The sequence below is a fragment of the Lepisma saccharinum genome, chromosome 3 (assembly GCF_977018435.1).
Source record: "Lepisma saccharinum chromosome 3, izLepSacc3.1, whole genome shotgun sequence".
NCBI lineage: Eukaryota > Metazoa > Arthropoda > Insecta > Zygentoma > Lepismatidae > Lepisma > Lepisma saccharinum.
In genome coordinates this window covers 128517937-128533297 of record NC_139231.1, presented here as the reverse complement: position 1 = coordinate 128533297, position 15361 = coordinate 128517937, and the positions used below count along the sequence as shown (strand labels likewise).

The window sequence follows — 15361 nt, the reverse complement described above, 5'->3', positions numbered from 1 at the left end:
TAAAAATTGTGGTTGCCAGCATTTTCCTCCCCAGCTATCACCAGCAACCTATCTACAAGTTTCCTGACATCATCAACCCAGACAAATTCTTTAGGCAGGGTGTTGTATTGTTTGATTCCACTGCCAGTCTTGATCTGTGACCATATGGGCTTGATTAAATTGTTGTATTTTGCCCCACTGCTCGACTTGACTCTTTTTTGTGTGGGATCATTGTTCTGGTATAGAGCATCTGATTTTATTAATATTTCTTTGTAATGTTCATAATCTTGATCTGTATAGCTTCCAGGCCTCTTCCTAGTCATCAGTTCCCACAACCCAGGTGTGCCGGGGTACTTAACAAAAGCACCTTTTTCTCCGAGACGAGATTCTGAATAAACAATTATATCATCTCCCATAAAAGTTACTCTGAAATTACCGATTCTATGTATGATGCTGCCATCAAGCTCTGTGTCGGCATATAAGCCAAAAACCTCATCTTTGTTGTCTTTAGGTGTGGTTAAATATTTTTGAGCAAGAAGACCCAATTCAATAGGATCCTGAGTAGCTTCGATTCTTCTAGGAGCAATAGGACTAGGTGTATGAATACTGGAAAGTGGGGTGAATGGATAATCTAATATGTTTCTTGCAGCTACAGGTACAAGCTCTGTGATCAAATTTTGATTCTGCTCTGTAACAGTTTTGATATTCTTACCTAAATTATTAATAGCATCAATGACAGGCTGTTCTGTTTGTTTGTGTTTTTCATAAATTCCCCGGTTCTCTGATTTCCATCCCTTAAATCTTTTTACAAGATAATCTCTTAACTTAAGATCATCAATGATTGGTCGTTTCATGGTTATTTATTTATGTCTCAACGTCTAGAAAATTGTTGATTTTATTTCTGTATTTGCCAGTATTAGGTGTTCTTGTCATATCAATTGTGACAAACCCATAACTGTCCTGGCTCCAGCACTTGCTGCAAAACTTGGAAAAATCATTGTAGCTCAAGTCCCCACCTACATATTCATCATGTATGTGTTTGAGGTTGGTATGGTCTTGATGAAACACACATATAAAATTGCTGTTGTCTCGGATCAGTTGCTTCGGAATTTTAGAAAAAGTCTGTGCCAGGTAGAAGCAGTCAATGTTTTTGTGCCGGCCCTGTGTAAAGAAATTTCTAACCTTGTTTTGATTATCCAGTATAATGTCATCAAACACAACAACAGAATTATCGAGACATTCATGGAGTGGCTTAACTTCTGATTCAAAAGTGGCAATATCCAATCCATCATATAGCTTCATCAACTGCTGATATTTTAATTGTTCCAAGCTCTTAGAGAAAACATACAAGTGCCTGTTTTTCCAGTCTAACCAGTTGGGTGCCAATAAAAAATTATCAACCATTAGTGTAGTTTTACCACAAGCCGATGGCCCAACAATAAGACATCTAATATTATCAGGCAGCAAGTTGCCATTTCTCTTATTCTGTTGTTCAGGTTCTGGCAGCCTTTTTATAACATCCCAGGTACTCATATTATCACTTTGTCTGCATCGATCCAGCTGTTTTCCGGATGACCCAGCCATTTGACAAATAACTTGTTGCCTTTTCTGCGGATGATTTTTTCTATGAGATATGTGTCAGGCTGTTTAGTTTTGCTGAGCTCTTGTTCATAGAACCTGCCTTTGAGAATTTCTCCTCGGTGATCTTTTATTATATATGTGTTAAGGGCCCCGGGTTTAACTTGAACTACTGTAAATAATTCAGTGCTCCAGTTTCTCGTAAAGCCTCTCTTGAATAAGTGTTTATATTTGCTGATTCTTACTTGATCACCCACCCTGTATTTGGCCCTTCTTGTTGTTGGCTGGTATCTAGGATAATAAACAGTGCTGATCAATTTTTGCTCATCAGATGAAGTTACTTCAGAGGGTTTCATGTTGATTGTGGAATGGACCGAGTTGTTATATTTATGTAGAAGTTCTGGAAGAATATTAAGCCATTTATAATTACCTTGAAGGGTAAATTGTTTATACATAAGATTTTTTAAGGTTCTGTTGAATCTCTCTACAATTGAGGCTTTGAGATCACTGTAACTCGAGTAATGTTTTATTGCCTGGCTTTTAATAAATTGTTGAAACACTGAGTTATAAAATTCTTTGCCATTATCTGTTTGCAAATAGCGGGGTGATCTTCCTGAATGATTGATGATTGTCCTGAGGGCTTCTGTAACACATTTTCCAGTCTTGGATTTGAGTGGCACAGCCCAGGCAAATTTTGAAAATGTGTCTATTACAGTGAGTAGATACTTGTAGCCCTTGTTGATTTTGTCTAAGTTTTTCAACTGCCCACTTGCCATTTCAATCAAGTCGCTCTGCCATAAATCATCTATGCCTTTTGTGACTACTGGGAGTCTCTTAAAATTATGTCTGGCCTGTCTGTGTAATTCATCAACAATAATTTGTCTAGACATAATATGTAAACAAGAATATTGCAACTATGGGGTGTTCAGCAGCTGATACTACAGGATTTTCTAAATATAATTTGTCCCCTATTTGTATTTTAAATTCCAGAGTGCCATCATCTTCAGTATAGGCTGTTTCTAATGTATTGGGATCTGTAAAATCCTCCAACTCTACACTGGTGATTTTTACTTTGTTATCAGCATTTGTTATTGATAAGGTAGGGTAGTGGTGTGCCTGTGGCTGATGCCAATATTTGATCTTGATTGGTCTCAGTGTGCCCCCAACAAAAAACTGGTAATAAAATTGTGCAGGGGACAGCATATATATTTTGCCACCTGGTGTAAATGGTGAATCATATTCTTTGTTGGGGATGCTGTACAATTCAAGAATTACTGTATGTTTTGGATTCTCGATTATGCCTGTTATTTCTTTTTCTGCTGTAAGCAATCTGCTTGTTACAGATTCAAGGTGCTCATTGATGGTCCTAACAACATCATCATGGCCTGGCTTGATCTTTACGTCCACAACAAGTTTCTTGTATTGTTGCACAATCTCTTGAAGCTGGGTGGCAAAAACAGACAGAGCATTTGCTTGATTGGATTCCATGGTTCCTAGCTGTTGCTTGATATTAGCTACAATTTGCTGTAAATTTTCAACAACTGCCAATTTTGAATTTTGAGCAGTAAGATCATGGACCTGTCTTCTGATATCCTCAAACAGGGCATGCAGTTCATTAATATGTTGATTGGTTGGTAGAGTGGTCACTGTCTGAGTGAGTTGTTTGATCTCTGCCTGGATATTCTTGATATCTTCTGATTTCAATATGCGATTCACTGCTCTCTTAATATTTTTAAGTTCCTGTGATGTGGGAAGATTTGACACAGTATTTTGCAAAAATTCAAGTGCCAATTTCACATTGTTTAATTCAGATGCATCAGCCACATTTTGCATAGCATTTTGGAGCAGGGCTATATCTGCCTGAGAGGGTGTTGATTGTTGTAAAATTTCAAGCTTTGTTTGGATATCATCAATCAAGTGATGAAAATGAGATAGCTCAGATTCAGTGTTGAGGTTTTCAAGCTTTGTGATCTGTTGTTGGACACTGACAAGAGTATCTACAATCCCAGGCAGGCGAGTTTCTTGTACATTTGCCAAATCACTTTGCACTGCTGCTATGATACCTTCAAGATGGGTTATGGTACTTTGAATTTTTCCAAAATCTTCATATGTTTCAAGTTGCAGCTTAATATTTGCAACACTCCGAGTTATTGCATTCAAAGCATCAGAAGATGGCAAATTGTTCATAAAATTTTCAAGTGTCTCAATTTTTTCTTTAACCTCGGCTATGGCATTGTGCAGAGGATCCAGATTAGGTATCTGGAGTGACTGAATCTGTTCTTTTAGAGTGGAAATGACTAGATCAAAATCTTCCTGTGATTTTATGCTTTTGACAATTATTTGGAGTTGTGTCTGGACATTATTTATCTGCTCTTCCAATTGCTGTTTCAATTGCTCGGAGTTGGTGGCCTGGGTCTTAAATTTGGCTTGAAGAGCTGCTACAGCCTCTTCTAAACTTTGAAAATTATCCAATGTGGCCAAATCGGTATATTTCTGAAGCAACAATTTGAGTTCAGAATCAATTTTAAGAAGAGGGTCCATGCATTGTGATTGCAAATTTGTAATTTCTAATTGAAGACTAGCATTGAGTGTAGTTTGTAAAGCTTGTAAATCACTTCTTAATTTCTTGACTCTGACATCAAGCATCAGAATCTCATCACTGTGATCTTCATGCCTTGTATGGCCAAATATATCATTAGGCATTTTTGTTTTTACTGGTTATTTATTATAGAGTATCTGATTCTTAATTCTATAAAAAAGGGTATAAGCTTGTCATAGGATCCAGGGACCTCAATATATAAGCAGTCACCAGCAGAAACAGTATATACAGTGCCAGAAACCATGTTTGAGTGCTTAATTCTATAAATATTTCTCCCTACTGAAATTTTAACATCACCCTCAGGGGTTGTAATAAATTGCAATTGCCCACCTACAGGTAATTGGTAATGATTTAAATTATTGTTAAATATGTACAATATTTTGCCTGTTTCATCATCATTATCTGTAAGTATGCTGTTCAGATGAATAATTAACAAGCCACTCAGTTTAGACAGCATATCAGGAGAGGCTTGTGGTGTGGGCAGCTCCATAATAGCCTGTTTTTTGAACCCAAATAAGTTCATAGGCATGTTTATTTATTTCAAATCATGCTCTGTAATTGGGCATTGTTTCCCATTTTTCAAATCACAATGCCCCCATGGTAGAGTATGTATGCCACATGATAAAATGCATCTCTTATCATCATGTGGGTCCAGGGCCACTTTTCTTACAATATTTGAAGTCAGCAAGTGATCCTCACTCTGAATTCTATTTTCTGATGTTCTGATTGAACTCTGGGATTTGATGCAATTTTTATAATCTTCAAATACAAGATCTTTTTCCACAGTAACTCTGCCAATACCCTTGGCCTTTTTGACAACAGCACTACATGTTTTAAAACTGTACACCTTGGCACTTAACCCAGCAAATTCCACAATAACATCACCAAGTGTCTCATCTTTTAACTTGCCAGGCACCTTTTTGTTGTGGGGTTGAATTATTGTATGTTCACTGGTATCAAAATATTTAAACAATTCAGGCTGTGACATATCTTGATAAACATCTTCTGTTTTAATATCAAGAATAAAACTATCCGTATCCATGTACATCAGTTTTACACGATCACCATAAAAAGGTTTCAACACATCATAATACAATGTTAACATATGTAATTTGGACAATTCCAATATCACAGCCCCTACATAAATAGGTTTATCAAACTTAATCTTTGTTTTCATCATGTTGAAAAGTGCCATGTGCTCATCATAAATTCTTCTGTAATTGAAGTTGGGCTTTGCAACCAATTTTTTGCTCCGGCTGGGGTCAGTAATTATTTTAACATCGGTATGTTTCCTGACATTTTCAATTGTTTTGCCATACACTGAATTCACCATCAATTTAAACAAGGCCTTATCAAATTGGCTCTTTGCAGATGTTCGAAGCTCCGTGTTTGTATCAATGTATGGTTTCAACCATCTTGAGTGCCTGAACCTTAAGACTTTGCCAATTTTGGTCACTTGAACACCATGTTTCATCAGGAACTGGAGGTTTTTGTAATATATAACATAATCCTGTTTCGGCTCCAGGGTCATCATGAGCTTCTTCTGTTTAGAACCAGGTAAACACTTAACCTCGGGAATTGGGGACAGATCAGAAAATTTGTTGTGCAAATGATCTGGAATTATCAGATCAACCTCTAAGAAGAGGCCATGTTCACTGTCATCATAATTTTTAAGATCCTCAATATTGTAATTTTCAACCCATTCAAGCCCTGCATATGGCAATTTATCCATCATAGCATGACCATAGAGGTTGTAGGCATCTACATACAGTATATAATTTGATGGCCGTGCTGGATCATAATCAGGCATATGCTTGTTATTTGCTCTGGCATATCTCTGGGAACATTGCACCATCCCTCCTCTTATACCTTTCTCCATAAACAGATACATATCTTGATCGTGGATCAGATCCAATTGCATTTTAGTGTTGAAAAACATTGCAGACCATGCTAGGCCCGGGGCACTGTAAAAATACACTGGATACAGCTTATAATTTTGCATAGAAGATTTTCTGAATGCTTGCAATATATCAGCTAAGAGAGTGACATCAAGTTTCAAATATGCCATGTGATAATCACCAAATGTCTTGCATTTTAAATTGTTCCACATCAATTGAGCATGGTGATAATCTTCATCAGTGATTCCAGATCCTCTGATTCTGCTGTAAAACGCTTCTTGTGGTGGCAGGGAACACTCATCAAATTTAGAAAAATCTGTGACATAGTCATATGGATATACACCCTTCCGCCTAATTAATTTCAGGTCCAGATTTGGAAACAATGCACGTGTAATTTTGAATTGATCATCAGATAATTGAGTGGCCAGTATATCCAGGCTAGCTGATAAAAATCTGTAAGAATCAAGAAATCTTATGTGAATAGGAACACCATCAACTTTAATTATCTTGCTAATAGATATATATTTCTCATCATTTTCAGCTAAAATATTTAAATTCTGCTTCTCAAACCCCTCGTATCTGATCAGATGATGAAAATCATAATTGGATGCTCCATGGCAAAATATGGGGACAAATCTTGGTCTCTTGATCTTAATATTACAGCTATTACACAGGGCCATTAAGAATTTACCATCTGTATGAGAATGGTGATGAACCTTGATATTTGTATCTGAAAATTCACAATCACATACCGGGCATTTTTCTGAATTGTTGAAATCTTCAATCTGTTTCTCTGTTAAAGGCAACATAGGCTTTGATATTAATAAGATGTTAGATGCTATGTCACGGCACACATTTTCTATTATATATGCAAATATTTTGATGGCATTTGGTCCCTTGTATGAATATTCTTTAATAACAACACCATCCCGTATAACCATAAAACAAAAGCTGGAAGGTTCATGTTGCTGGTATGGTGTACTTGAAGATTCTTCGGGATCTGGATTGCAGAATGCAAAAGGATTGAGGTTCGATTCAAAATCACAGACAATATATACTGGGTGTTCCAAGAAGGCTTCAAACTTTTTGAATTTGCAATTCTCACTTGGATTAGGCATCACCATATGAACAGGTTTATGGTTCCCACAGTATTTCAGATGCTCAATTAACTTGTTTTTTGCAATTTCTACACTCTCTTCACAAACACCATTCACCATTTTTCTACCATCAAAAACAGTTAAGCATCTTCTGCACAACTTAAATATTTTTTTTATATTTGTCTAGTTGTGTTCTCACTAAAGCTTCAAGATTATGTATCAGAGTGTAATGATATGTGCCATCCCCTTCAATTAAGAGCAGATCAATCGGAATAGCAGATTCATCATCAAGTGTACTGATTCTGAGAGGTGCTATCGGGCAATTGCCAGTGGAACAAATAAATACATTAATAGATAATTGTTTGCCATTGATGTGCCTGGCCTTTTTTTCAAATTTATCAATATTCTGAACAGACATTGGATATTCCAAACCCTCCATTGCATCGTCAAAATCGTGCTCATGTTGTTTGTAATAAGTTATTCTCTGAGGATCCCTTGAAACTGGATACAAAGCAGCTAATATACACCACAAAAAGCATTTCGCGTCATTATTTTTTATATTGACCACGGCTCTTTTGTTTTTGATATTGGCAGGTAATGGCAGATATGTAGATCCTTGTAATGGGCTAAATTCAGAAATATTAACATATAACTTGTGCGATGAGCCGCATAGGCTCCATCCTGATTCTTTTGCCGCAAATTCAGAGTGTTTAATATTCAATTGATTTATCAAGCTGCTTATTATTGTGTCTGAATTTGCATTTGAATATACAGGTACAGTTTCTGTTAAGTGGGGATGTATAAATTTTGTGCCATTTGGCTTCTTATATTGTACAAACAATTTGAGGGAGAGCTTATAAGAGCCATTTTGTGCATTAAGAATTGCCTGCAGATTAGGATTTATACTGTTCAAGAAATTCTCAATGCCGCATCTTGGCTCCGATACAAACCGATAATCCCTAAGTTGGGCATTAAAACTGCTACGGATGGGTGCATAGCGTGGCTGCTTTGCAGGTCCAGCATTAACAGGTGCTTCATGCTTCCTTTTCAGACCAGATGTGGATGGTTGTGAGGGCAATGCTGATGACTGTACATAAGAATTACACTTATGCCATTTGTAATATGCCTTGCTTAATATTTTATGACATCTTGGACACATTTTTGTGGCTTTTCTGCATTTCTTAGAGTTACAAATACGGCAATGCCTAGCCCAATGAGAACTAGATATATTTTTATTACACCGATTGCAATATTTTTGTTTTGGCATTTTTTCTTGTTGTTTATTATATAAGATTTTCTGGGCTTCAATTCAAAACTTTATACTTAATAAAAAATATCAATTGGGTTCAGCAGTTAGTGGCTGAGCTGGTGCTTTTATACCCAAACAACAGCAGTAACTAGGTTTTGGTGATAGTTTTGCTGATGTACAACACACTTCACCAGGTTTAAAACCTCATCTCTATATCAACTAAATACAATTCAAAATTGGATTTTGAACTGTGCAATAAATATTCTGTAAGTCTCACTTGTGTTTATATTAACAGAACAAGACAAAACCAGAATTGTATTCAGGATTGCATGTTTCCATACAAAAAAGCCATATTTTTGACAAGTTTATAAACAACAATCATACAGATATAGCTTTTACACACATGGCCGAATCTGTCTGAGCAGAGGAGAAAGGAGGTTTTCAGATCTGGGGGCTATCAACGAGCAGTAATTATTCAAAATCTCACTTGTAGAGATATTATTTTGCAACATGTATTTCAATCTTATACAGGACTCGAACCCAAAGCCCCTGATTACAATGCCACAATATTAGCACGTCTCCAAATGGAATATGCCCACATTTTACCGGCTTCTGAAGACCTTGATACAGACAAAATTGGATTTTGAACTGCCATAATATTTTCTAAGTCTTTGCCTAGGCTCATATTATCAGAACAGAATTGCTTTCAACATGAAGAGGAGGCAGTTCATTGCCACTGGGTCAGAAAATATGTATCTTTGTCTCAATCTTTGTTACATTTTCCTTGTTACAGACATGTTACACGCACAGAAAGATTAATGGCCCCTTCAGTGAATAGAAAAATCATTAATGTTCCCTTCTAGCTATATAGATTTTATCTCTTGCGTGCCGGCAAGGCATGCAAACAATTAATTATGCTTACCCGCTCTTCTCCTATTGTATAGCTGAGCGGGTGGTTATAAAACATGAGAAAATAAGAAAATTGAGAAATTCAGTTTTTGTACAATATATTGTTGTAAAACACTTTTTACCAGGTTTCAGATTTGGGGGCTATCAACTAGCAGTAATTATTCAAAATCTCACTTGTGGACATATTATTTTGCCACATGTATTTCAATCTTAAATATTTTATCAGGACTCGAACCCCGAGCCTTTTGTTTACAAGACAACAATATTATCATTTTGCCATCAGGGGAGGCTTCATATTTTATGAGGACTTAAACCCGAACCTCCACACCTGAAAAATTAGGGTATAAGCCCCTCTTGCCATTGTCTTAAGTATGAGTAAATCTATCTGTTGAGCCCTCGCCTTTTCTACACTAGAAATTCAGAATTTCTTAAAAATCAGAGCATATCACACCTGAAGAATTGGGGTACAGGCCCCATCTTGGCATTGTTTTAAGTGTAAACAAATCTGATTGTTCAATCAAATAGCCTCGCCTTTTCTACACTTGTAAGTGGCGCTGTCCCCACCACAAATACAACTACTCAAGGTAGGGATTTGAGGGGAATGACGGAAAACAGTTATTATCCAATTACATTCAAAAATGTGAAAATAACCAAATACGTAAATATTGCATTTTAAATTTAGTCGCTATTCAATTCGTTGATGCAAAACATCCAACTACTTATGTTGAAACTGTTATTATTTACTCAGTTCATTATGAAGAAAATGGACAAAAATAGTTTGAATATTTGTACCTTATTAGAGCCCATACACATATAAAGTTACTTTCTAAACTTTTCAAAGTTATACATATGTTCCCCATCATCCAATACAACATGCAGACATTTTCAAAGTTATTAAGATCTATGAAGAACCCCATCTATAACATGATTGCGACCACAACGTGGCCGAAGGTCACGCATGCGAGCGTGCAAGACGTGGCCAAAGGCCACGTCGAAAGTACGCGAGTATAATCATGTTCTTTTGACTAACGTGTCAAGATAAAAAACAAGACAAAACACAATCGTAATTTCCATTGTAACAAGATAAGTATATACAGGTCAGTCACTATCCTGACATTATCAGTGATAGGTAAATTACAGAAATTAAGATTAAAGAACAATAAACATTTGTACAACAGAAAAGGTAATTAATAACAATAAATATTAGTGGCATGGGAAAGGACGTGTGAACTTTCGTATTTTTTTTTCGAACTGTTATCCAATTCGAAATTATCATGCACACTTTTCAGCTCGTTAGGCTCAATGCTTGTTCTCCGTAATCTTGAAGCACGGTAATGCATCTGCTACATACGGAGATTAATTGTAACAATAAGAATGAATTGAAAATATAAATTTGTAATGCTTTACTCAAGTTGATTGATTGATTGAATTTGAAATTTTGGGTGCCTCAGCACTTAGGCTATTTTGCACCCGTCACATTATACGGGGTCCAGCCCCTTACCGTAACTAAAAAGTAACTAATATGACATAACTGTAATGTCGAAGGGCTAAAATATTCTTACCTGGGTTAATAGCTGAGGCTGTAAAAAGGGACACATAAGAACAAAAAAAAGGACAACACACACGCAGCCATACAGGATTATACTGGCCATAGGTTCAGACGCCAGAACCTCGTTAGTCTGCATATTCAGTCCAGGATGTACTACATTAAAGTGGAGTTGACATTTGGGTGTACTACGTGGAAGGTGAACCCCACTTTACTCAGGATATGAACCTGCGACCTCTGACTTGACAGAGCGTTATACTATATACCACATTACCATAAAGACAGGCGTGTGCTTCTTTGTCCTTATCCTCTCATCCATTTCATCATCATTCATCTCCATCTAAAGCTACATAAGAATAATATCTAATCCGGAAATAGAAAAGAAATGTAATGTTTCACATTTCATGCTGAGGAGAGTTGTTCCATTCATATGAGTGTGTTTAATCACACCTTATTTACATATAGGCATATCGGAACTGGAGTTACAGTTTAAAGTGGGATCCGAACCACTATGTGCTTCCACCTGGTATCGAACCCGGAACCCCTTGATTGCAACGCAACTACGTTACCACGATGTTATCGGGAATGGTCGTAATCAGTTGCGTTAGTAGGAATAGTACCGGTTTTCTCACCATCTGTGTGACAGGTTGTCAATTTACAATACAAAAATTGATGATTACATATGAACAGGGGTGTAAATAACACCCCTGCCGCGCAGGGGGGTGCACGGGGTTTGGAGGCGAAGTAAGAATGTTAAAATAAGGAAGACCGATAGTTAACAAAAGTTTTCCTTTAAAATATATTTTCAACCAAACATATTTAATTTTTTCAACTGCAAACAGAAAATGTTAATCACTAGAAAAGTAGAAAGTGAAAAACCAGATTAGAAGAAAACCTTCATTACATGAATAGTTCAAGTCATTGTTTACGTCGCAGAAGGGTAGTCGACAGGTAACAACATTTCGCTTTTTTACAGTGTTTTAGCTATTGTAGTCAGTCAAGTAAACAATAGATTTCAGAGTATGAAACAAATCAAAGAAAGCTTCACCTTTCCAAGCCCCACCGCCCTAACAGAAAAACCAACAAACAGTGGAATCCGCTACTAATTTCTGGGATAAACATGAAGAAAATGTATCTTCCACTGTACTTAGAGAAATAGTTTGTTTTCGGGACGTAGTATCAACTGAAATCAAAAGATGAATCATGTCGATCATCAGCAAAGTTGCAGAATTCCTTGTGATATAAAACAATATTCTGGCTAAACTTTTTCCGCTCTTAGAAGGGACTGCACTGTAAACACAAGGGCAAAGGTATTACTCCGCCAGGCTTCAGCGATTGGATGATCGTAAAGCTTCTGCTGCTTCCAACACGTGGGAGAGAAAGTTGGCGCGAAAGCAATGTTACAAGCTACGAGAAATTAAATAAAAAGGAAAACTATAACTATTCACAAGATAAGCTGAACTTCTGTACTTAAGAATTTAATTTGAAGATATAAAAGTGTTTTACTTGCCTAAGCAGAGTCAGATGCCGCCGCTACTGCTATCAGCTGGATTGATAACAAGTCGGTCAACAACCGTGTCGCACATGTAATCTGATTCCCAGAAGCGTACTTCTTCTTTCTCCAATATACAATACAATAAGGTGTCTGCCTCAGGGTTTCGTAGCCCTGTGGTTAATCCTGAGAGGAAAGCCCGTTTTTTAGATTTTACGGCAGAATCTACCCACACCTTAGAAACAGTATGACCTTCATTCACCCACGTTTCATCAAGGAAATACAACTTTCGCCCCTCCCGCCTGTATTCGCGTATTTTCCTCAGGTAGTTCCGGCGCCTCAACAATATGTGGTTAATCCTGAGAGGAAAGCCCGTTTTTTAGATTTTACGGCAGAATCTACCCACACCTTAGAAACTTCCTCAGGTAGTTCCGGCGCCACAACAATATGTCTTCTCGGTCAACAATAATATTTTTTCTGTTGCGTTGCACAAACTCGAAGCCGATTTCTTTCAGAAGTGTGTGGAAACTTGTTTTCTTAAGGTTCGGCAGATCCGGATCACTATTCACACTCACCAACACTTTATTTATTGTTGGCGCTTCGTTCCTATCCAAAAAGTGATGAACCTTACGATTGATCCTCGCAAACTCATCGCACTGAACTTGTAACACAGGCTTTTGACGTTGACGCTTTTCCCCTGGTGTTGTTAAAATGCCCTTATTTAGAACCTCGCTGCGCGCAGATTTTACACTCTTAACAGACACACCAGTAAACTCAGATGTCAATTTCATCACGTCCTGGATAACCATAGTTGGATATTTCTCGCAAAACTTTGCGAACACATTCAATACAATTTGTTTCTCGCCGCTTTTCAACGGTTTCCCGCTGCACTGTTTAACGTAGCCAACGCGAACATCCATCTCGCACAAATTGAAATTCCCTCCCGCCTGCCCAGCCTTTACGCATGCGTGTTGTACCCAGAGTAAAAATTTGTCACGTCTTGTGTATTTATGCCAACCTGGAGTTCATTTACATACTAAATATTGGTTATGATAATTCTAGAGTACGATAATTACAATTGTGTTGAAGGAATGTTCTATTCTTGCAAGTTAGAAAGTGGACTATATTTTGTTGCGCGTGGCAGGGTCTGTTGTTCAAGCAGACTCAACGAGAAGTGTTGCCAATCCGCCCATTCTTTTGCTAAAATTAGCTGTTTTGAACTTTTGGGCCCTGCATTGGTGACAATAATGGCTTTCAGATATTTGCACAGTAGTACCATACTTATTTGACTTCATTCAAAAATAGACACGGAAGTGACCTATTTTTCGTTTGTTTATTTATTTTCTTTAACAGCAGTAGTAATCCTTGTGGTATTGTTGCAGATGTTCCTATTCGAAGGTTCTCTATGTCGCTGTTTGTAAATATGATGCTAGATTTTCAAAATTTTGAAAATGGAAGAAGTAAAGTGGCTGAAGTTCCATTTCGTTGGTAATTTTCGATTCGTCAAACCTCTTACGATTTTTCAGTCAATTAGACAAAATTCTGCACATCTATTCTCTACGTCCATTGCAAGACAGGCTCTACTTCATTTTTTGATAGCATAAAAAAAGAAAATCGCGGGCCCACAATATTGGATTTTTTTTCAAATTCTCTTACAATTTTTGTCCAATTTGTGTGAAATTTGGAAAACTCTAAAAATGTATGCAAAACTACTCTAGTTATGTGAATATGTTTATACTACATATATATATTTAATAAACCTACGGAAATACAAAGATAACATTCGGAAAGAACTGGCCATTCAAAAAATGGCTTTTATTGTGAGGGAAGTGAGGAGGAAAATTTGTATTCTTTATTCTATGAAAACTAGCAACAAATAGGGTATGACATGTCCACAATGGCAAGAGTGAGAGTGAGTGAACTGGCGCTGTTAAGCATCGGAAGCAATAGGGCTCGAAAACTGGACTTGACCAAACTAGAACAAGAATTTGCTTCCATCAAGAAACGCAGAGGACTGGTAATGGATATTTAAAAATATCGTAATTTTTGTAGTAATAGTGTACTCTCATATGTAATTATGAAAGAGTTAAATGTATAAACTGGGCTATGTGGAAGAACAGCCGCGGGCTGAACCTCAATCTTCAATAAAGAAAATTTGAATTTGAAAATACGTACATTTTGCTACAGTTTGTGGTAAACCTTTCGCACCAGTTTTTACATTGATTCAAATTTCATGAATGTATTTTCATATTTGTATATACCTAATATGAATGTGGGCGTGAATTAATACTTTGGAAAGGAAAGCTTTATTAAAGAAAAGAATAAGGGCGTAGGGGCGCACAGTTGAAAGTTGAGGGGGGAGGCTGTCCCTGTTAGTTACGCTACTGCATACGAAAGGATTGTACCCTTGACAATGTTCTCTTACTCGTTAGTGGGCCTTCCCGATGGCGTAGTGGTAACGTCGTCGCCTTGTAATCAATGGTCACGGACTCGATACCCGGTGGAGGCATATAATGGTTCGGATCCCACTTTAAACTGTAGGCCCAGTCCTGATTAGCCTATCGACTTAAAACAACAAATCAATCAACCAATCAATCCTCATTAGTAACCTTGGCTAGCAGGGAGCGACATATTTTAGAAGAGACAGCTCAGTCTTTCTACGACAGTGTATTCAGACTGGAAATCTTGACAATTCTCAACTTTCATAACTGGCAACACTATTAAGGTCAAAAATAGGACTGGATTGTTATATGTTTTACTAAGCCTCGCCTTTTTCGAAAAAGTTTTTTCCCCGGGGGAAAGTCAAAACCAGAGATGGGGGAGAGGGGGCAGGGAGCTGATTAGAGAAAGGAAAATCCTACCTACTGAAGCGTGAATCATTAAAATTAGTGAAACATTCAGATACCGCATTACGCTCGATGAAAAGATACTGAAGTATTTATACTTTATAGCCAGAAGCGGCGATTAGGCAGCGAGGGAGGCAGTTGCCCCCGCACTTTTCGCCACTTTTGCCC

At 37.2% G+C, this 15361-nt stretch overlaps 1 protein-coding gene across 1 annotated transcript in view; it reads right to left on the bottom strand.

The window, feature by feature from the left end:
• The window catches only part of LOC145985678 (kielin/chordin-like protein), a 294740-nt gene extending 283551 nt beyond the window's left edge, over positions 1 to 11189 (bottom strand). The window contains exon 1 of the mRNA XM_083119746.1: positions 11130 to 11189. Within this exon, the coding sequence (XP_082975872.1) occupies positions 11130 to 11189 (60 nt within the window). The remainder of the gene's footprint in view (positions 1 to 11129) is intronic.
• Between the last annotated feature and the right edge of the window lie 4172 nt (positions 11190 to 15361).